Source organism: Lemur catta, chromosome 2 (assembly GCF_020740605.2).
Source record: "Lemur catta isolate mLemCat1 chromosome 2, mLemCat1.pri, whole genome shotgun sequence".
Taxonomy (NCBI): Eukaryota; Metazoa; Chordata; class Mammalia; order Primates; family Lemuridae; genus Lemur; species Lemur catta.
The window spans coordinates 29,243,447-29,263,940 of record NC_059129.1 but is presented as its reverse complement, the minus strand read 5'-3'; the positions used below and the strand labels follow the sequence as shown (position 1 = coordinate 29,263,940).

At 59.4% G+C, this 20,494-nt stretch overlaps 1 protein-coding gene across 1 annotated transcript in view; it reads left to right on the top strand.

Annotated features, from left to right (window-relative positions):
- Positions 1-19,574, top strand: part of CASTOR2 (cytosolic arginine sensor for mTORC1 subunit 2) — a 42,695-nt gene extending 23,121 nt beyond the window's left edge. Inside the window, exons 2-9 of the mRNA XM_045543177.1 lie at positions 4,997-5,067; positions 13,966-14,159; positions 14,353-14,485; positions 15,168-15,291; positions 15,859-15,969; positions 16,394-16,476; positions 18,329-18,423; positions 18,502-19,574. Of these exons, the coding sequence (XP_045399133.1) occupies positions 4,997-5,067; positions 13,966-14,159; positions 14,353-14,485; positions 15,168-15,291; positions 15,859-15,969; positions 16,394-16,476; positions 18,329-18,423; positions 18,502-18,567 (877 nt within the window). The 3' untranslated portion in view covers positions 18,568-19,574. The remainder of the gene's footprint in view (positions 1-4,996; positions 5,068-13,965; positions 14,160-14,352; positions 14,486-15,167; positions 15,292-15,858; positions 15,970-16,393; positions 16,477-18,328; positions 18,424-18,501) is intronic.
- Positions 19,575-20,494: the final 920 nt, after the last annotated feature.

Sequence of the window (20,494 nt, the reverse complement as noted above, 5' to 3'; positions counted from 1 at the left end):
GAGGCCGGAGGTTGTGTGTCGTGTGTTCTCAGCTGCGGTACGAGGAGCATGGAAGGTCAAACGAGCTTCCACTCGTGTCAGGAGAAAACCTGGGAATGTCCTGCCATCATCGGACTCCAGGTTGGATGGACCAAAAGAAGCGGGTGCTGTTTACAAACCAGCCACAGAGGGCCTGGGACTTTTTATCTATGAAGGGACGTCAACTTCCTGCCCTGTTCCCGAGGCCAGCGGGTGTGCCTCTCTCAGGAGTGGGGGTCCAGGCTCAGGGGCTGTGCCACAAACGGGGCTCCAACCCAGACCCCCAGCTCTAAAACATAGCTCTTTCCAGAGCATTCCCCCCACCCCCCAGCACCATCAGAGGGACAGAGGAAGGCTGCACTATGATCTGGGGACCAAGTAGGGGAGCGAAAATACATCAGTGGAGCCACAGCAAACCCCAAATTGGATGACCCAGACAGTGGCGGGGGGTCGTAGCCCCGGGTCCAGTCCTGCCTGTTCACACCTGGATTCTTGCCTGGTCCGGGTGCCTGGACCATTCTCCAGCCACTTCCTGTTGGTGGCCCTTGAACTTGGTTTCCAGCACCTCTCTGAGGCCTAGAGGTTGCCTTGGCTCCGGCTCTGTGGCTGGGTCCTCCCCGCCTGTCAGGCAGACCCCAGCCCTACCCTCCTGCTGCCCCAGCTTCCTCTCAGGCTCCCCGGAGGTCAGCCTCCGCCTGCAGCTGCCCTCACTCTGGGCCCCGAGGACCCCAGCTCGGGTTCCCAACCCTCAGCCATCATCGGCGCTTGCACGGCCTGCTTTTATTTATTTACCCAACTAGTTCACATTAATAATACAGTCAGCACACACGGGCCAGACCCAAGGTCGGATCTGGACCGTAGCCCACGTGTAACCAGAAAGCCCCTCGGCCGCTCTCTCCCCTCCCCACCCAACGTGGCTCGCCGCCTCTGTGTGCAGTCGGATTGCAACTCCATGGAGTCCTTAGAGGTGTATTTTTTTAAAATTGCAGCTGCTTTTCACTCTGTAAAAGGAATACCATCCCGTACGCAGTATGTGGGAACTTGTTTTTCCATCCATGGGACTGTTACATCACAGAGACGCCTGTCACCGTGGGCCACTCATGTTGCCTGCCGGGTAATATTCTGCCATTACTCACGGCCTCGCCTGCTGATGGGCGTCTGGGCCGTGGCCAGGTTTTTGTTACTGAGAACAGGCTGTTATGTATCCTCTTGTCCTTGTCTCCCGTTACACATCTGTAAAGGGTGGATGCCGCCGAGTGGAACAGCTGAGTCACAGGTCTTCGGCCACCAGCCCCACGTAGAGGCAGCTGAGCTCGGCCCGGTGGACCCCAGGCAGTAACTGCTGTAACCTACCTGAGCTTCAGTGTTCCTGTCTGTCAAATGGGAATGATTATCCTGCACACGGATTCAGTTCGCACGGGTTACAGACCCTGTACCAAGCTCCGTGCTAGGCAGAGGAGAGAGATGCAGCCCCGTCTCCCGGGAGCAGGTGGCTCGTGTGCAAAGACACACCTGGAAGTGCATAATCTCAGGGCTGTGACGGATATTACCATTGCTGGGGACTGATGGCCCGGTGGGTGTGCAGGCTCACTGGGACGGGAGGACTTTGGCCTGCATGCAGAAGTTGGGCTGGGGGCCACAAGGAATGGGGAGCCCCAGAATCGGGGATCCTTTTGCGGTAAGAGCAAACACGCAGAAGGTATGCTCCCGTCTGCAAGGCCTGAGCACCCCTGGAGGGAGCCTGGGTGCCAGGGGCTTTCTCCAGACCTTTCTGGTTTCTTCTTCTGCCCTGCCGGCCACCCTTCTCAGTCCTGCCTCTGCACATGCCCCTAGAACTGGCCAAGTGCCATCACCCCACACTGTCTGATGTGATTCTCCCGGTCGCTCCTGACACAGGCAGATTTTATTTTCCGTCTTACAGGAAAAGAGACCCCTGTTCAGGGTTGCCCTTCAAATTGCACAACCAATTAAGGGCTTTTTTCCTAGCTAAAACTTGAAAGGGCAGCTTCTAGTTGTTAAAGACAGCAGAAATGAAATGTAAATAATACAGGAGACCTATTGAAGACCCAGGAGAAACATGAAAAACCGCGGCTGGTTAAGAGAACAAAGCCTGGCACACATCATCCACCCGGTTTTTCCTTTGGGAGAAAAGCCCCGTGAATGGTGGCCCCAAAGCGTTCCTGTCACCAGCTGTATGTTTGAAAGGGCTCCCGTGAGCCACCACAGAGAAACCTCGGCTGGGCGGCAGCCCGTGGTTGGCCAGGAGAGGCAGGTTAGATCCCCCCCAGCCCTCCCGCCTCCCCCCTGGGACAGGCTGCAGAAGACGTGGCCAAGCCTCCCTCATTCCAGTCCGAATGGGCCACACATTGCCAGAAACACCCCTGGCTCGCTGGGCTGGTGCCTGATTCCAAGCGGGCCAGTAGAGGACCTACTTTAACTGAGGCACGAGACTGGTTTGTAAGCAGGTGCCTATAGGGCCCAGGCAGCCGTTCTGAGCCCTGTTTGCAGAGCCTCTGGTTCGGGTGGGCAGGTCGTGTGGGTAAAGTGAAGACTCTGGGCCCGTTGCAGAGCCAGGCTCTCATTGCAAAGGTCTGGGCTTGTTCCGCGGTGAGCCGGCAGGTGACCTTGGCAGGGTCTGGCCGACACAGGGCATTGTGACCCTGCAGGAATCAGGACATTTTGTGGATCTGGCCCACAGAGTCAGCTCCCACCTCCCTCTGCCTTGGTCCTACATAGGATTTCACGTGCAGGCAAACTTTGCTGAGCCCTGGCTCTGCAGGGGTCCTTGTGTCATCATGTTCCTGAGTACCATGAGGGCAGCTAGAAGGCAAATAGTCCCCCACCCGTCCCCTGCTTTGGATTTCCTGCCAGCACTTAGCCCCAGACCAGGTAACTTCTGGGTTTTGATCCTCTTCTCCAGCTCTTTGTAGACAGAGTACAGAGAGGCCACAAACACCCGGGGCCCAGCGTCTGGGGTGTGGACCCAGCCATGACTTGTTAGAGAGGACAGAGCTGGGACCCGAGACCGTAGCCTCTCATGAAGGAGGGGTAAGCCAAGGCGACGCAACCTGAGGGCAGCAGGGTTAGTTCTGATAGGAGCCTCTGTGGCTGGGAAGGTGGGTGTATGGACACAGTCCACCCCTTTGCTCAGCTGTCACTGAGTGTTGATTCTATGCCCAGTTGGTGTCAGGTACTGGATGTGTATACAGAGATCCACTGTCCTTGCCTCTAAGAGCTGTGGTCTACTGACAGAAGCAGAACTTTAAGTATTATTTGTAATAGATCACAGGACAAACTTAGGACCATCACGCGCAGTTGCACGAGTTGTACACTGCCCAAGTCTAGGGGTGTACTTCACATAGACTGTGAGATGAATGAACTCCCCCCAGAGTTGTGATGTACCACCCGCCCAGCTGTCCACAGTGGCCTGAAAGTCCTCTCATAGACATGGCATTAGGCGTCAAGGAAGGACCACCCACGGTGGGAGATGAGGGAGAGGCCGGCTGGTTTGGATCGGGAAAGGTTTTACCCAAGAGGAGATGTTGGAACTGGGTCTTGAAGGATGAGTGGGAAGTCTCCAGCCAGCGAAGGGAGAAGGATATGCTGGGTGGTGGGAAGAACATTTGTCACCCTTTGCCGGCATGGGGGGCGGGGGAAAGAGGGAGCAAGGCAGGAGTTCACGGTGGGGGAGTGGTAGAGAGAGGAGAAAACAGATCTCAGGGTGACTTGGGAGGTGAAACAGGGTGGGACTTACAGACACGGGGGGCGTGGGACAAGAGTCTGGGGCTGACTCCCGAGAGCCACGCGGCAGGTTGGCTGCTGTGCCCTTCCTGAGGCCTGCCCCTGCCAAGGTGCACATTCCGAGGGGGGTGTCCAGCCGCTGGCAGGGCCACAGTGGCTCAACCCCGGGAGCCGGGTCACTTCAACAACATGTTTATACTCCATTTACACACGGGCTGCTGTTGCCTCCGCTGGTGTTTATACCCCCTGGAATAACTTGTGTGGTCTATTTTGGGAGCATCCCTCATGGCCGAAGGCACAAGAAGCAAATGCCATGACTGTTGGCTTTCAGAGGGCTCTCTAGGACAGGTGGGCGGGCCCAACCTGCCCGGGAGTACCTGCGCACAGCCATCGGGCGACGAGGGGGCTTCTGAGGCTCTTCCTAAGCGCGTGGGGGTCCCTAGGAAGGGGCTGGGCCTGACTGGTGCTTGCTGTTGTCCACAAAGCAATTATAGATTTCATCTGTCCAGGCAATAGATGCAGATTGGATGTGGGACAGGCAAGGACAGAGATGTAATTTGAAAACCAAAGAGCCGGAGGGAAATTGAGGAGTGTGTGCTGTTGGTGGGGCAGGATGCTGCCACCTTCCGGGGGGTGGGGGTGGAGATTACCCCCTCACTGCCGACTCTACTTGGGCATTTCCTTTAAGGCTGCCTTGGCTGGGCACAGTGGCTCACGCCTGTAATCCCAGCACTTTGGGAGGCCAAAGCAAGAGCATTGCTTGAGGCCAGGAATTGAAGACTAGCCCGGGCAAGAGAGCAAGACCCTGTCTCTACAAAAAATAAGAAAAATTAGCCAGTGTGGTGGTGCGTGCCTGTATTGGTAGCTACTGTGGAGGCTGAGGTGGGAGGATCACTTGAGCCCAGGTGTTCAAGGTTGCGGTGAGCTGTGATCCTCCCTCTAAGAAAAAGTGCAACCTAAGATTCTTGGGCCTGGCAGGATCTTAGGTGGCTCAGGGGTCCCCAAAGATTGGGAGGTACAAAGGGTTCAATCAGCATCTCTGTGCCTCTCCGAGACCTCCTGAGTCAGAACTGGGGGGACACATCGGGAGAGACAAGCAGCCTGGCTGCAGTCACCCAGCAGCCTGGCGTCAGAGCTCTGGGTAAACTGAGTCCATCTCCCACTGGGTCACAGTGGGCAGCTGCCCCAGGGGCCTCCCAGGACTAACGAGATACCCTGTGTCTGTCTGTCCACCCAGGTGCAAGTTCTTCAGTCTGACTGAGACACCGGAGGATTACACCATCATCGTGGATGAGGAGGGATTCCTAGGTAAGTGCGTCTCCCTTCTGGGGGCTCAGCGGGACCCTGGAAGTCAGGGCTGGCCTGGCCCCACCTCCTCATTTCTGCCCCTGCCAGCTTGTCAGCTAGAAAGTCAGCAAAGAGTCTGTTTCCTTCTGTCCCTGTGTTCGGGAGGGTCCTCCCCGCCTGGTCTTGAGAGGGCCTAGGGAAGACTCCAGGGCTGCAGGGGCGGGAGTGAGGGAATTAGGCCCTGCATCCCCCGGCTGAGAAGGAAAAGGAGCAGGCGTGGTTGAACATGTCGTGTGAGCCACGTGCTTTAAATGTCCTCGGCCCTCATTCCCCTTTGGGGCAGCCTTAATCACGATCCTTTTCTTATTTTCATTTACTTTTTTCCATTTTTTAAATTGAAATATTCACATATTATAAAATTCACCATTTTAAAGGGCACAGTTTGGCAGTTTTTTGATGTCCACAAGGTTGTGCAGCCATCACCAACTACCTGATTCCAGAACATTCTCATCACTCCCAAGAAGAAACCCTCTACCCGTTAGCAGTCACTCCCCATTTCCCCCACGCCCACCCCAGATCCCTTGAGTTTTATTATTAAAGATGATTATGTTTGTTCTGCTCTGAAGGGACGGCTAACACGTGTGGAGGGCCTTCTAGGCTGCCAGCCCCATGCTGGCCCACGCATTAATTTACTAGGAGGTGTCACCTTCCCTGTGTGCCTGGGATGGACGGGGCAGGCACTCGCCCAGGCCCACGAGCAGTGGGGCCAGACTCCCCCTAAAGCCGCTGCTCTCTGAACCACTAAGTTACTTCCTTCAAAACTTGCAGAGGATGCAACCAGTTAGACATTCTTAAAAACCCCAGTTCCACCCGGAGACAAGTTCTAGTAACTTTTTAGTGTTTTTCCTTCCAACTATTTTCTCTGCACGGGTTGCTGCTTTTTCATTTACTTACGATCCTATTACGTACAGAAATGTTTTCACTTAACATTACAGCTTAAAACATCATGTGTTGTTACTGACTGTGACGGCAGGCATAGTGGTAGACTTCACCCAGTTCCCTTCGGTTACAATCGAGGTGGTTTTAATTTTTCTCCATTGATAAGCTTATAAACTCCTTAAGTGTGTCAAATTGATTCTTATTTAGATTGATTCCTAAAATGGCGTCTGAGTAGAAATAGAATTATGGGGTTGGAAATTGACCATTTTATGGTTCTTGACCAGCGTTGGTGGGATGACCCCTTTACTGGTTTACCCAGAGGGGGAGGCTGTGACCCCGGAGCAGGGCCTGGCTTCCTGCGTCACAGCAAAGGGAGTGTGCAGGTGCTCCGCAGGGAGCCCTTGCCCGGCACCAGGGACACCCACCTGGTCACTCACTCACTCACGCATTCATTCATTCATTCATTCAGCAGGCATTTGCAGAGCTAAGTGCCACAGACAGGAGCTTTCACCTTAACCACAAAGCGGAAGCCCCGTGAAGACTGTCTGCTCGGGCAACCCAAACATATTTTTATTTTCTTGTGGGCACTCGTATACCATTACCCAGAACTGCCGAGACTTGTGGCAGCTCAAAGATAGAAGGAAGCTGCTCGTGTATCTTACCTCTGGGAACAGGTGATGTTCCCTGGGCCTAGATAGTCTACTGAATCAGCCTCCCCAGGTGAGACTAACTCGCTACCTGTCTGGGCAGCAGGTGCGAGGACGCCGTGTGTGGTGAGGGGGAGCTGGCGGGCTGGTTTTGCAGGCCCCACAAAGCTGTGTGTGCAGGAATTGTCAGTACCCTGGGATGTGTCCGGCCGCTGAGGGGCTGGTTATTCTGAGCCCCTGAGCATTGCAAGAGGCAGCGTTTACTGAGCACCTGCTGTATGCTGGCCCTGGAGATGTATCCAGGAATGAGAGACCACCTCAGACTCCGTGGGTCTCGGGCCTGCCAGCTATTCACACCGTTAGTCATGGGCTTGCCTTGGTGGCAGGTGCTGTGCACGGGGCTATGGGGTTCTGTGAGAACGTGTCACAGAGGGTACCCTGCATGCAGGGGACGGGGCAGGAGGGGCCCTTGGAATAAGGAGCGAGACACCAGAGAGTAGAGAACTGAACTCACTGGGCCAACGTATATTGACTTTTCACCAACCTGCCGACACATCTATCTGCACACGCTGTACTAAGCCCTGGAAGTGACTCTTACTGTCCTCATGTTATAGATGAGGCCCCTGAGGCACAGAAATATGGCATAACCTGCCCAAGGCCTCACGGCTGGTGTCATTTGTGGATGTTCCCATGGGCCGGGCCCTGGGCAGGGAGATGGAAGGATCCAGCCTCTGCCCCAAGGGACCTACAGTTCCTGGGGACAGAGACACAGGACCCAGAATGACAGTATCAAAGGAGAACAGTGCCTGGCTGGGCAGGAGCAGTCTAAGAGGACTTCCTGGAGGAGGTGATGTTTGATGTGGACCCAGCTAAAAGAGTAGTAACGAGGCCCTGGAAGAGGTGACATTTTTGTGTCACTGTGGCTGAGAAGGCTGGGGAAGGAACCAAACACATCAGGTGAGAGTTGTGTGAGTAAGTACAGGAGCAGAAGCAGGGACCAGGTCCAGCCTCTTAAAAAATTAGAAAACAGAGGTTCACACAAAGCAGGCAGGCAGAACATGATTAAGGCTTATTCTGTCAGCAGTGGGAGCCATTGAAGGTTGTTGAGCTGGGCTCGTCATCCGTGGGACAGGACTTGGGTTGAGTCCCTGGGTGCATGTGCAGGAGAGGGAGGAGAGAGCAAGGCAGGGCCCCCTGGGTTGAGTAAGCAGGCTCTGTTCAAATCGAGGTCTTTAGGCTCAGGCTGAGACCCCCAGCTGGCCCAGGGAGGGAAGTGCCCAGAGTCCCTCAACCCTGCCACTCCCCAAGCCTTTGCCGGTGGCCGGTGGCCGGAGCAGAGCGGGGAACAGAGGGCGCAGGCTTCAGTACAGAGAAGGCAGGAGGGCTGGGAAAGCAGGTTTCAGTCAGTGCCGCGGGCCGAGAGGACAGGACCCCGGTGGTGGCTGTCCTTAACTCTGACTCCTCGATAAGGGCCTCCCCTCCAGGGCACGTTTCCTGGGCAGCAAACCGGGCTTCTCAGATATACTTTGTCACCCAGGAAAGGACTGCGTAGGTTTCCCTAAGCAGCGAGCCTCTCCTGCACTCCCACCTCGGCTGCGGGCGGGGAAGGCGTACAAGTGTCTCCCTCTGCTCTCTGCTACGGGACCTTGGGCGAGAAAGCTGGCGTCAGCTTGCTTGCAGCCCAAATTGCTGCTGCGGAGTGCGAGTGCGTGGGACAAGGGCTGTGGGGGGTGTGGCCCGGGCAGCCCTGGCAGGCTCTGGGAAGGCCGGGGCACAGGTGTGGGGTGGACACGGGGGCCACCTCTCACCTCGGCCGGCCCGGGAGAAGGATGCTGGCCGCGCCGTGCAGAGTTCAGGCCGGCGCCGCTTCTCCCAGCTCTGCAGACGTCACTTCCCACCAAAGGGTCTCCGCGGCCCCTCAACATTAGCCGGGGTGCTTGTTCGCTGGCAGCTTTCATGGCGAGAAGCCGGCAGCTGCCACGGTTCAGCGGTGCAGGGGACGCCGAGCCTTTCCTGGGAGGGCAGGGGGCAGGCTGCAATTGACACGAGCCAGCAGAGGTCCTTGTCTAGCTCGGAGGCTGCTAAGAGGCTCCCGGCTCCAGCGGATGCAGCGTGTCCGTGCGGCAAGCGGGCATGCGCATGTGTATTATCTTTTACGCATTTAATGAGCACGCGTGCAGTGCCAGGGGCTCTTAGGGACCCAGAATGACGTGATAAGCCTATGGGCAGTGGGTAGGATCTTAGGTTGGAGTTCGAGGGGAGGGGCCCTTGTCTGTAGACCAGGGACACTGGTGTGTCAGCGTGATCCGAGCCACACGTGGGGCAGGGCATGGTCAGAGGCCAGGACCCCTCAGAAGGTACCATGGAGACGTAACTCTTGGCCTCATCCCAGGCTAAGATGGGAAGGCCCAGGTTCAAAGCCCAACTCTGCTCCCTTCACTACTCGCGACTCTGGCAAACTGCTCAGCAACCTGCAGCCTCCACGGCCTCATCCCGAAGCCGGGGTCACTGTGCCTCCCTCTCAGTTCTGCAAGGCGCATGCGCTCCGCGAGCCCCAGGGAGTTGTCGGACCGTTCTGTGCGTCCACCAGGGTGCACATCAGAACGCCACTTCTCCCTCCCAGCTCCGAGTTCCTCATTTGCCGTGTCACCCAGGGGGCAAAGCAGTGCCCCCCGGCCGGGGCCCCTTCTCCGTGAGGTCCAGGCTGAAGCTCATGTCCTCATTGGAACTGAAGGCCTGACCTTGCGGCTGGGTCTTCTTGCTGTCCCCTGAAGCCAGCCCTGCCCATGAGCATGACCGAGGCCACTGCGCACCTGCATCTGGAGGGTCAGCCCCGTTGTTTACAATAGCAGCCGACTGCCCAGCCCGGAGCTGAGGTTGCATTTCCCCGGCTGGGAAGAGCCAGGAGGGCAGGGAGCAAGAGGGAGGGGTGGGCTTTGAGGACCCTCATGCCTGACACCCAGCTCCTGCCTGCCCACCTCACGGCAGAGTCCTTCCTAAGCGATCTCCCCTCGTGTGTGATGCTGTGCAGTGTTGGCCCGTAGTGTATGTGCTTGTTGTATTCTTATTCCACTCAGTGTAATTTCACGCTCATTTCCCCATTCCTAGGAGCCTTCAAAAGCATGCTGCTCCCCAATACTCGATTTTGACAGTTTTCAAACTTGCAGGACAGTTAAGCCTCCTGCAGTAACACCCAGATACCCTTCCCCTGGAACTAGACTCATTGGTTGCTACCCTTTGGGGCAACCATTTGCTCTCTCCTCTGTAAACACGCAGGTGCACGCGTGCGTGCATTTATTGTTTACCAAACCGTTTGAAACTAAGATACCAAGACCTAGATACTTGAGCATGTGTCTGCTAGGAATGAGCCTTCTCTACTGATTGTCTCTGCACAGGGAGGCATTAACCCCATCATCTCCAACATAAATTTTATTAATATATTCACACTTTACTATCCCAAAACATATTTTATAGCCAGAAAACATGTGTTCTAAACAAACGCATAATATTTTGTCATAGATGGAGTGTGGTCCATCTACCTGATCCTGTCATTGGACTTTTAGGTAGCTCCTGGGTCCTCATTCTGCATCCCTTGGGTTGAATGTTCTCACCCATGAATCTTTGCCCCATGTGTAATTACTTCTTTACAGTGAAGTTGCACATTTTTAAAACCCCCGATACATTTTACCCACCAGCCATCCAGAAAGGTGAACCAGCAAAATGAGCCCCGGGCACGGCATCGTGGAAATCGCCGGATGCCAGGCACTTAGCGAAACGCCAGATGGGGACTGTCTTGTTGCATCCTCGAAGTGGCTCCCAGAGTCAGTCCCAATTTTGTCCTCCCACATTTGAAAGCTAAGAAACCGAGGGGCAGCAACTTTGCCCGAGGTCACATGGCCGGGATTCCACCCACCCGCCTGGCCCCAGGGAAGGAGCAGCCACCACGCACAGGGAGCCTCGGGGCCCACGGCCAGGTGGCCAGACACTGCTGCCTCCTCCACCAGGAGGAGTCTTCGGCCCCAGGAGGTTATTTTTAGGGTCCTGGGCCATATAGGCAGTGACAGGGATAACCCACTTCAGCCTTGGGGTCGTCCATGCTCCCTCAGGGAACGGGCAGGCTTGCTGCCTCCTGCCAGCCTCCCGGTGGCTTGTCCCCACAGCCCCAGAGCAGCCCCCTGGGCCCCCTGAGACTTGGCCTGGGGTGGGGACGCGGCCCAGACAGACCTTCCTCCCCGCCAGGGTGTCACGCAGCATTTGGGGTCCTGGGCAAGAGGCAGCTGACACTGTGGCCTCCAGCTTCACTGCTCTAACAAAGCTCGCCCTTCTGGAAGCCTCAGAGGGCTCCTGTGTGCCCATGCGCTGACTGCCCGCAAGGCCCAGGCCTTGAAGAACCGCAGTGGGTTCTGCCCAGGGCTCAGGCCTCAAGCAGGGCAGGCAGACCGATCCCGCCGGACAGGCCGCCCGACTCGGGCCAGCTGTTGGATCGACCCGAAGTCCTCCAGGCAGCGGTGACCAGGGGGCTGCTCACTGTTCCCCTCCCCGCTGTTCCCCATGCCCCCACTTCCGGCTGGCCTCAAGCCTGGGCTTCTCCGTGAGACCACTCCAGGAATCCTCCAAACCTGCCGAGACACTCCCAGTGGCAGGGTCTCAGTTACAGGGTGCCCCTGAGGAGGTGCACACACCCCAGCATGTCACCGCCTCGGAGGGCACGCACCTTCCCCTGCTGCCCTGTGACCTTGGGCCAGTCAGCTGCCCCCCCTGGGCCTTAGGCTCCTGCAGGGCAGTTGTACATCGTAGGCAGAGGGACAGCCGTGTCCTCACTGGTGAGTGGGGAGTTCAGACACTGGCTGGGTCTGGGGTGGACTGTGGCAATTGGCTCCCCCGGCCCCTTGCCCGATCCTGGCGATTTGGGTTTGGAAGCGTGGGACAATGTCAAAGGCCACCTGCCTGCCCCAGGTCTGGCAGTGTGACCGTGCCCTGCCCGGGGGCGGGGGGAGCTGGCGAGGGTGGGAACGGTAGAGAGCCTGGCGGAGCCGCCACAGTCCTCACCGTCCGTGCAGCAGGTGTCGGGACGGGGTTGGCAGGGAGCAAAGCAGGCAGAGGCCTCCGCCCTGGCGTAGGGACGCCGCCTGGGGCTGACTGTAGAGCTGCACTGCCCGGTTTGGCAGCCACTCGCCACGTGTGGCCATGAGAATTTCAGTGAATTAAAATAAAATGTAAAATTTCACTTCTGTGGCACAGCCACATTGCAGGTGCGCCGTGGCCCCTTGTGGCGAGTGGGTACCCCGTTGGGCGGCGCAGGTGTGGACCGTCCCTGCCATCGCAGACGGCCCTCTTGGGCAGCGCTGGGTTAGAATATCGCAAGGACTTTGGCTTTTACTCGGAAGAAGATAGGAGCCACCGGGTGGTTTGGGGTCACACGGAGCTTGGAATGGGCCGGGCAAATAGGGGGTGAATTCACAAGAGCTGGCGTGGTCCTGCTGGGTTAACATGCTGCCAGAACTTTCCCAAGAACGCTTTAGGGGTCCTGCTCTCATGAAAGGGGCATTTTCTATTTCACCTCCTCGTTAAATATGTGTAAATGGCTGCTTCAGAGCGACACGCTGTCGTCCGGGCTGCACGGTTTCCTGCCCAGTGCACGGGGTGGCACGAGTTGGAGGTGGCACCGGGCAGAGGGTGACCCCGCGACACGGCTGGCCCCGGGCCTGCCTCTGCGCGCACACCCTGAGGTGGCGAGTGGGGTGGGGGGCTCACCACACGGCCCCCACAAAGTGCCCCCTTTGCCGGGGATGGCTCCGTGGAATTTCGGGATTGAGATGAGACCTGGGCTCTGGGGAGCGTGTTTCCTCGGCTGGTCCTGGGCTCGAGAAGCCCTTTCCGGTACCTGGAGAGCAGGCAGAGACTGGACACAGGACCCAAGAAGCAGGGTCCCTGCCCCCCCTCGCGAGCCTGTCCCCTCTCCTGCGCAGCCGCCTGCCTCCCCAGCCACCACTGGCTGACCGGTGGCGCGCTGGGCAGCGGTCGCCATGGCAACCAGAGCCGGGCAAGCAGAGCCTGGAGTGGCCTCACGCAGCTCCCCTCCTCGGAAGGCCGACACGGCCCAACTGGTCTCCCCACGTGGCAGCATCATCGTCATCATCGTTATTGGCCCCTTAGCTCACCAGTCTCTGAGCCCTGCCCTTCTTGGCCCCTGTTTCCTTGGGGACTTGGTGCTGCTTCCCATTTGGCACCCAAGATGGAGCCTGGGTTTTGAGTCAGACCTGCATTCAAGTCCTGGCTCTGTCCGTCCCTGTCTCACCGACCCTTCCGGGGCTTCTGGGTTGCGGAGTGTGTGGTGGGAATGTGGTGATCCTGCTTCCTCTGCGGGCTCCTTGTGGGACGCGGGGTCAGGGGCCCCTCCCCATGTCTTGCTCCCTTCCCCCCTCCAGGCCTGCTACGGGCTGGGTTTGAGCAGGTGCCCAGTCGTGCATGGAGTGTCCTGTGTGCAGCCTGTGTCCAGCTGATGTCCGAGTGTCCAAGGACACACGTGCACCTGTGTGTACCTGTGTCCCATGTGCAGGGCTCCTTGGGGACTCTCTGCAGGATGGCACAAAAGGACAGCTCAGACACTTCAGTTCTGGGTCTATATGAGGCAGTCAAGGAGACTCGGCGATTGCTGCTGCCCTAGTCCCCCAGCCCGCCCAGGCCGGGGGACCAGCCCCCAGGCTTTTTGGGGAGTGACAGTCACTGCCCCCCATAATGCAGCATCTTCTTGAGCTGCCTGTTCTTCCAGAGAAGCCCAGCATGCAGTTGTGGCCAAAGCCGGAGAGAGACCCCAGGGCCCCACCCTCTCTTCTCCTGGCCTCCCCTCTGCCCAGAGCCCTCCGCAGCCCCCTGGAGAACACAGTCTGAGAACCCCAGGGCCAGTTGCACATGGAACAGTGGGGGCGATGACAGCACCTTGGCACGCAGAAGGGCTGCGAGAACTAAAAGTAACAAAAGCATCTCTGACTACTGACACGTCGGTTTACCGCTGGGGAAACTGAGGCTCAGCACAGATAAACCCTTGCCCACGTGGTTGGTGCCCTGTGGAGCTTCCTGGCATGTCATGAGTCACCTGAGGGCTTCCCTGCTCAGTCCTCCAAGGAAGGGACCTTGGAGACAAATCCCATCTAGTTGACAAATGAGGGAACTGAGGCCGGGGGCAGGGCAGGGCTGGCCGAGGTCACCCAGCATGTCTAGGGCGACAGAGCTGGCCCCAAAGCCCCAGTCCCCACCTCTCTGGCCCGCCCTGCCCTAGCGGCCCCCTGGGACCTCAGCAGTCATGAGGCTGCCTTCTGTGTCCCCCCTCCAGAGCTGCCCTCCTCAGAGCACCTGAGCGTGGCAGATGCCACCTGGCTGGCCCTGAACGTGGTGTCCGGTGGTGGCAGCTTCTCCAGCTCCCAGCCCATTGGCGTGACCAAGATCGCCAAGTCGGTCATCGCCCCGCTGGCCGACCAGAACATCTCGGTGTTCATGCTGTCCACGTACCAGACGGACTTCATCCTGGTGAGCCGCGGCTCCGCGCCCCGCAGTCCCAGCATGCCCCACGAGTGCCCGCCTGTTCCGTTACTCCCCCACGTCCCCCCGCACCCCACAGCCTGGCCCTCCTGTGCCGCCGCGGGGGGAGCTAGACCTGGGGGCAGACAGGCTGGTGCTGGTGGGGCCACCTGGCACTCACGCCTCCCCTCCGCATCCCCAGGTGCGTGAGCGGGACCTGCCTTTCGTCACCCACACCTTGTCGTCAGAGTTCACCATCCTGCGGGTTGTCAATGGCGAGACTGTGGCAGCCGAGAACCTCGGCATCACCAACGGCTTCGTGAAGCCCAAGATGGGTGAGCCGGGCTGGGGGGTGTGCGGGGGGCACCTCAGGAGGTTACCAGGTCCTGCCCTGGGCCAGCCGCATTCAGAGAGTGTGGCTTCTGTCCACGGAGCGTGCGTGGAATGCCAGGGCCTGGGCGCGGTGGCTCATGCCTGTAGTCCCAGCACTTTGGGAGGCTGAGCAGGAGGGTTCCTTGAGCCCGGGAGTTCGAGGCTACAGTGAGCTCTGACCATGCCACTGCACTCTCCAGCCTGGGCAACAGAGTGAGACCCTGTCCCTAATGATAATAATAGAGTGCCAGACGTAACATGGTGCAGCAGTCCCAGGCAGACTGTGCTGCCATGGGACAGCAAGGGTGGAGGCCGTGCATGCAGGCCTCCCAGGGGCAGGGGCTGTCCAGCTGAGGCTTGGGGCACAAGTAGCAGCTGAGCCCAGCAGGGAGCTGGGAAGGGCATTCCAGGCAGCCCACACAGCATGTGCAAAGGCCCGGGGGCCTGAAGACAAGCCAGAGACTCGGGAGAGCTGGAGGTGCTGGTGGAGGCTGGAGAAGCGACGGGGGCCGAGTCTCAAGGGGCCTGTGCTGGGTCCTGCTCTGGCAGCTGCCGGCCACCCCGCCCTCCCCCTGGGCCCCGCACCCACCCACGCTGCCACTCCAGGTCCCCACCTCAGCGCCCCATGTCTTTGTCCTCTCCCAGTCCAGCGGCCGGTCATCCACCCGCTGTCCAGCCCGAGCAACAGGTTCTGTGTCACCAGCCTGGACCCTGACACGCTGCCTGCTGTTGCCACGCTCCTCATGGACGTCATGTTCTACTCCAATGGGTAGGACCCCCTCCGGTGCGAGGGGCTGCCGGGCGGGCGACAAGGCTCTGCCTGGGAGCCCCAGTCTGAGGAGGGAGACAGTCTACCCTGGGAACCCCCAAATTTGGCGAGGGCCCAGGGACACATGTACATGTAGTGAACTCCCCACTGTCCCTGAGCTGCACGGGCAGCCCCAGTCCCTGAAGGCACCGAGAACTCAGGAGGACGACAGTCTGCGTCCCTCCTCGGCAGGTTTTGTAATGTCTAGACCAACACCAGGGCGGGGTGGGGGGCGTCCCGCAAGCTGGCGGCGACCACAGCCTGTGCCCCGATACGTGAGCAGACACAGGGAAGGGGCCGGCGTCGGGGCCGACTGGGCTCCGCACTGTTAAGTGCAGCACCCGCCTCCGTGAATGGGGCCGTCCCCGTCGCATCGGTGAGCACACAGAGGGAGAGACACCAGCTCAGGGGCCCCCAGCAAGGCAGGCTCGGGCCTGGATCTGGCCCAGCTCCCCCAGGCCGGCGAGGAAGGACGGGCGGGCAGGTACAGTGGGGACCCCACCCTCACCAGCTGCCCCCGGCCCCCAGAGTGAAGGACCCCATGGCTGCCGGCGATGACTGCGGCCACATCCGCTTCTTCTCCTTCTCTCTCATCGAGGGCTACATCTCTCTGGTGATGGACGTGCAGACCCAGCAGAGGTGAGCCAGGCCCTGGGGGGGGGACTGTGTGGGGCACGTCAGCCACTTTGTCCCTGATCAGCCCTCACTGCAGCCTGTTACCGTAGGTGAGCTGGCCCTCCAGCTCTGAGAGGTGCAGGGGTTGTCTGGGGTCCCCAGCGGGAGGTGGCAAAGCGGGCATTTGAGCCCTGGCGTCAGCCCGCACTCTGGAGCTGGGGAGGGACGTCCCGCACAGCCCAGCCCAGCACCGCCCTCCAGTCCGCCTGCCCCCGAGACAGGGAGGCTGCAGAGCGAGCAGGTCTGGGGTGTCAGGAGGGGATGATGCTGGGGGCGCTGAGCTCTGCCCCACCCACCCCACGGGCAGGCAGGGAAGGCTCCGCGGAGGGCTGCCGGAGGGAACAAAATTAACACCAGCCCGTGGGGTTTTTCTCTCGCCCCTTTGAAGGTTTCCTAGTAACTTGCTGTTCACGAGCGCGTCTGGAGAGCTCTGGAAGATGGTGCGGATTGGAGGACAGCCCCTGGGATTTGGTGAGCCCCGAGGGCCTCAACACCGGGGCTGGGAGGGAGCCGGCATCACCGGGCTCACTCACACGCAGCGTCCTGGTGACTCTGCCCCTGCTCAGGGCTATAGGAGGGGACACTGAGGCTTAGGGGCCCCGATGCGCCGTCCCTCGACCAGTGTGCCACAGGTGTACGCAGGCCTCCCGGGGACGGGAGGAGGCTTCAATCAGAAGGCTCTTACTTTCCCCACTCAAAAACTAATACATTGCTTATTGTTAGAAAATTGGGCTGTGATAAGAATCGAGGCGAAAAATAAACACTCCTTAGTCCCGCTGCTCAGAGGTAACGACTGTTCGTGGTTCTCCTTCACGTGAGTCCACACAGTGCCAGACGTCTGCCCATGAGGCAGACGATGGAGGGAATGCGTGTGTAAGAAACACGCGCGTTGGGCTTGCAGGCAACAGCTGGAGGCTCCGTCCCGGATGTTGAGGTTGTGGAGCTGCACGCTTAGCTATAAATATGCCTCCAAGAAAGATAACTCACGGAGAACCTGAAAGGTCTAGACTGGCGGATCCCATATGTTTCTGACCATGGTCTGGAGTCTCGCTAGATTTTACGTGGTGACCCGGCACACCCACACCCACAGACAACTCAAAGTTTCCCAAGACCACACTTGCTCTAGCCTCATGCTCTGTGTCATTTTACAAAGCGCTGGTCACCAGCTCTCTAAATTGACGTCACAACTCGAAGTTGAAAAGGTACCAGGCTAGACCCTCACCTCCTACGCCTGCCCCCGTGTTTGTAGGAACGGTTGTGTCTACGGCTAGAGGGATCTTAGGACACAACCTGTCTCCACCGCGTAGCAGAGTGGATGGTCGGAAGTGCAGGCACTAGGCCCGCACGGCCACCACAGAGGCCTGTGGATTCGGGCAGAAATCAGGAGCTTGGGCGACGGGCCAGGCCACTCCCGCACAGGTCCAGGGGCTGAGAGCACAGGACCAGGGCCAGGGGTCGAGGGGATGCTGGGCTTGGTGACAATGGGGTGACCCACACAAGGCTGCAGCCCAGGGTGAGTCCAGCCTTGGGTTTCCGAATCCTATGGGAGCCAGTGACCGGATCTGCACCCACCCGCCCAGTTAAGGAAGGTGTTGGGGAGGTGCGTCGTTGCTGAAATCAGAGCACAAGCTTTTAGGGAAACAACCTAGGGAATTGTATAGGAGGAGAAGAGAGGGGTCCTCAAATCATGGAGCTCTTCTTGCAGGAGGAAGCCCTGTGTGCACCTTCCAATCAGGGAAGGGAGCCTGGGAGTGAGGGAGGGACCAGCCCCAGGCAACCCCAGCTGAGGTTACGAAGGGGTGGGAGGGCCTTACAGACCCCCACTGTGGGGGTCTGGAGGGAGAAGGACATCGCATTCCAGCCCCAACCAAATGCCTTTAGAACAGGCAGGGGCTGTTACCTGGCAGGGACTAAGGGGACCAAACCGAGGCTCAGAGGAGGGGATCTGCCCACCATCCTCGGGTTAGAAAAGAAGTCAGAGCAAGACTGAGAGGGGCCCGAACCCACGTCCTCCCTGTCACCCACGCCACCTCCAGCTCTGTCTTCAGAGAACTCGCAAGACGGAGGAACACGGGGCGCAGAGATAGGCAGAGGGTGACGGGGGTTGGGCAGAGCCGGGTCTCTGCCGCCCTGAGGAGGGCACGCCCTTCGATGGCCAGTCACCAGACAGGGAAGGCTCCTGGGTGGAGGGGCCTTTGGGCTGAGCCCTGGGGGTCGGGGAGGGCGGAGTTCTCTGGGAAGACCGTGGGAGCAGGGTGGGTGCTGCCCGCAGAGGGCAGGGGCTCCGGCCACGCGGTGCTGAGCGTGGTCCCCCTTTGCCTAGACGAGTGTGGCATCGTGGCCCAGATCTCCGAGCCCCTGGCCGCTGCAGACATCCCCGCCTACTACATCAGTACTTTCAAGTTCGACCACGCGCTGGTGAGTGTCTCCCACCCAGGGCGGGCCGGGCGGGGCGGGGCCGGGCTCACGGGCCGGTGTGTGCTTCTGCCCCTGCAGGTGCCAGAAGAGAACATCAGCGGCGTCATCAGTGCCCTGAAGGTCAGTCAGGCCGAGGAACACTAGAGGCCTCTCCTGCCGCCCCTGCCGCCACCCGGCCTGGGCCCGGCCCCCGCCCCGAAGCTTGTTCTTGCAGTATTTCTCCACAGACTGGAAAATCGGCCCGGGGACCCCCAAGGAAGGGGCCTCTGGGAGACCCCCAATTGCCAACCCCTCCAGGCCTGGGGCCCAAGCCAAGGCCTCCCCGTGCCCTCTTGCCTTCCCGGAGCCCCCAGGCCCCCCGGAGAACGACCCGCCTCCTCCCCCCCAGCCCCACCCCTCAAAGATGATTTCTGAGGTCCAGGGAGCACGTGAGCCGATCCACGCTCTCACCCGTCCTCGCCCGCAGCCAGGGCAGATGCCAAAGGAAGCTGGTCCCTCCCACGAGACGCTGGTGTGCCGTTCCTCATGTCCCCCCAGGGGGCTGGCAGAGGGGGGCTGAGCTTGTGGAGCCCCGGAAGGCCCCCCTGAGGGTGGAGGCCGAGTACTGTGGTCGCTGGTCCCTGGTCCCTGGTCCCATCGGCTCAGGGCTGGTTCCCTCAGAGTGGAGGCCAGCGGGTCAGAGTGGCTGGTGAGGCTCAGACAGGAGCACGGCGGGGGCCCCGCGCTGGGAAGGACCCCAGCCGCCCTGCACCTCGCCTGCCAACCACAGGGCCTGCGCCCGACTCCCAGCACGACTGCCAAGCGGGGCCCTGTCCAGTCCTCCCCACCATGAGCACTCACTCCTTGGGGAGGAGGGGCCCCGGGAGACCCACCAGCCTGGAGCACCGGCTCCTGTCCCTTCTTTCCCTGGACCCTACTTGGGCAGGCGGAGCCTCAGTTTCCCCCAGCGGGGGCATCCCCCTGGGGGTTCTTAGGGGACTCCCCACCTCCCCAACAGTTGACTAGACCAGCACAGGCCTCCTGCCGTCCTCCCCTGCCCCGCTCCCCACTCACCTGCCTGCCCGCCCGCCCTGGGCCGGGGCCGTGGCGTTCATGAGTACTTGACCTGGGAGGCAGCTTAACTGAGCCTTAATAGAGAATATCGTACCTTGTTTTAGTTTTTTATTTAATGTTTTTGCGCCCAGGCTGCTGTTGGCAGTGGTTTCTGTTTTGGGGGGACGGGGCCTATTTGAGTTCTGTCGGGGGGGCCCAGGGCTCCGTGTCGCTTGGCTGGTGCCCTGTGGCGCCAGGGACGGGCGTGAGAGTCCGGGCTGCAGCGGGGGCCTTGACCACGACCCGAGTGGGGAGCTGGGAGCGGAGGTCTGTTACAAGATGCTGGGACCATTTGCCGCCCTGCCTGGGGCCTCCCAGCCAGCAAGGTTCTGTCTGGGCGTCAGACAGGTGAGGGGGACAAGGGGTGGCAGGCCAGCCGGGTGGTGGTGTCCAGGGGAAGCAGGTTCAGTGCTGTGCCCCCCCGGGGGGTGTGCCGTCCGGGTGAGCAGGACCCCTGCCCCTTTCCCAGGCAGCAGCTGAGTTGTGCTGTCCCCAGGAAGATCAGAGGAGAAGGGATATTCTCCTGCCCTGGTGAAGGGCTGCCCGCTTCTCTGAGCTGGTAGGGCCTCTGAGCCCCAGGGCTCACCAGAGGAAGGAGCTTTCTTCGAGATCCACACTAATTAGAAATCCACTTGTTGTTTTTTTTTTAAGTTAATTCATTTTGCACAAAACTCCAAAACTTATAAATCGTTTGCTGGTCCCAAGAGGGAGGTGGCCGAGTGGGAAGGGCAGTGGTTAAAGCCCTAAGTCCCCTTTCTGTCCTTGGAAGGCCTTGATTTTCCTTTCTGTTGCTGCCCCGACCGTGTCACTTCTCTGCCTTTCCCTCCTGCCGTGCACGTGTGTCGGCCCCGCGCCCCCCGCGTCTTGTGTTCCCTGGACCTCCTAGGACGTATCTATTGTACACACCTATAAATACCTGTGTTTTATGTTGATAGAGATATATACTGTAAATAGCATATATACTTGAGCAATATATATG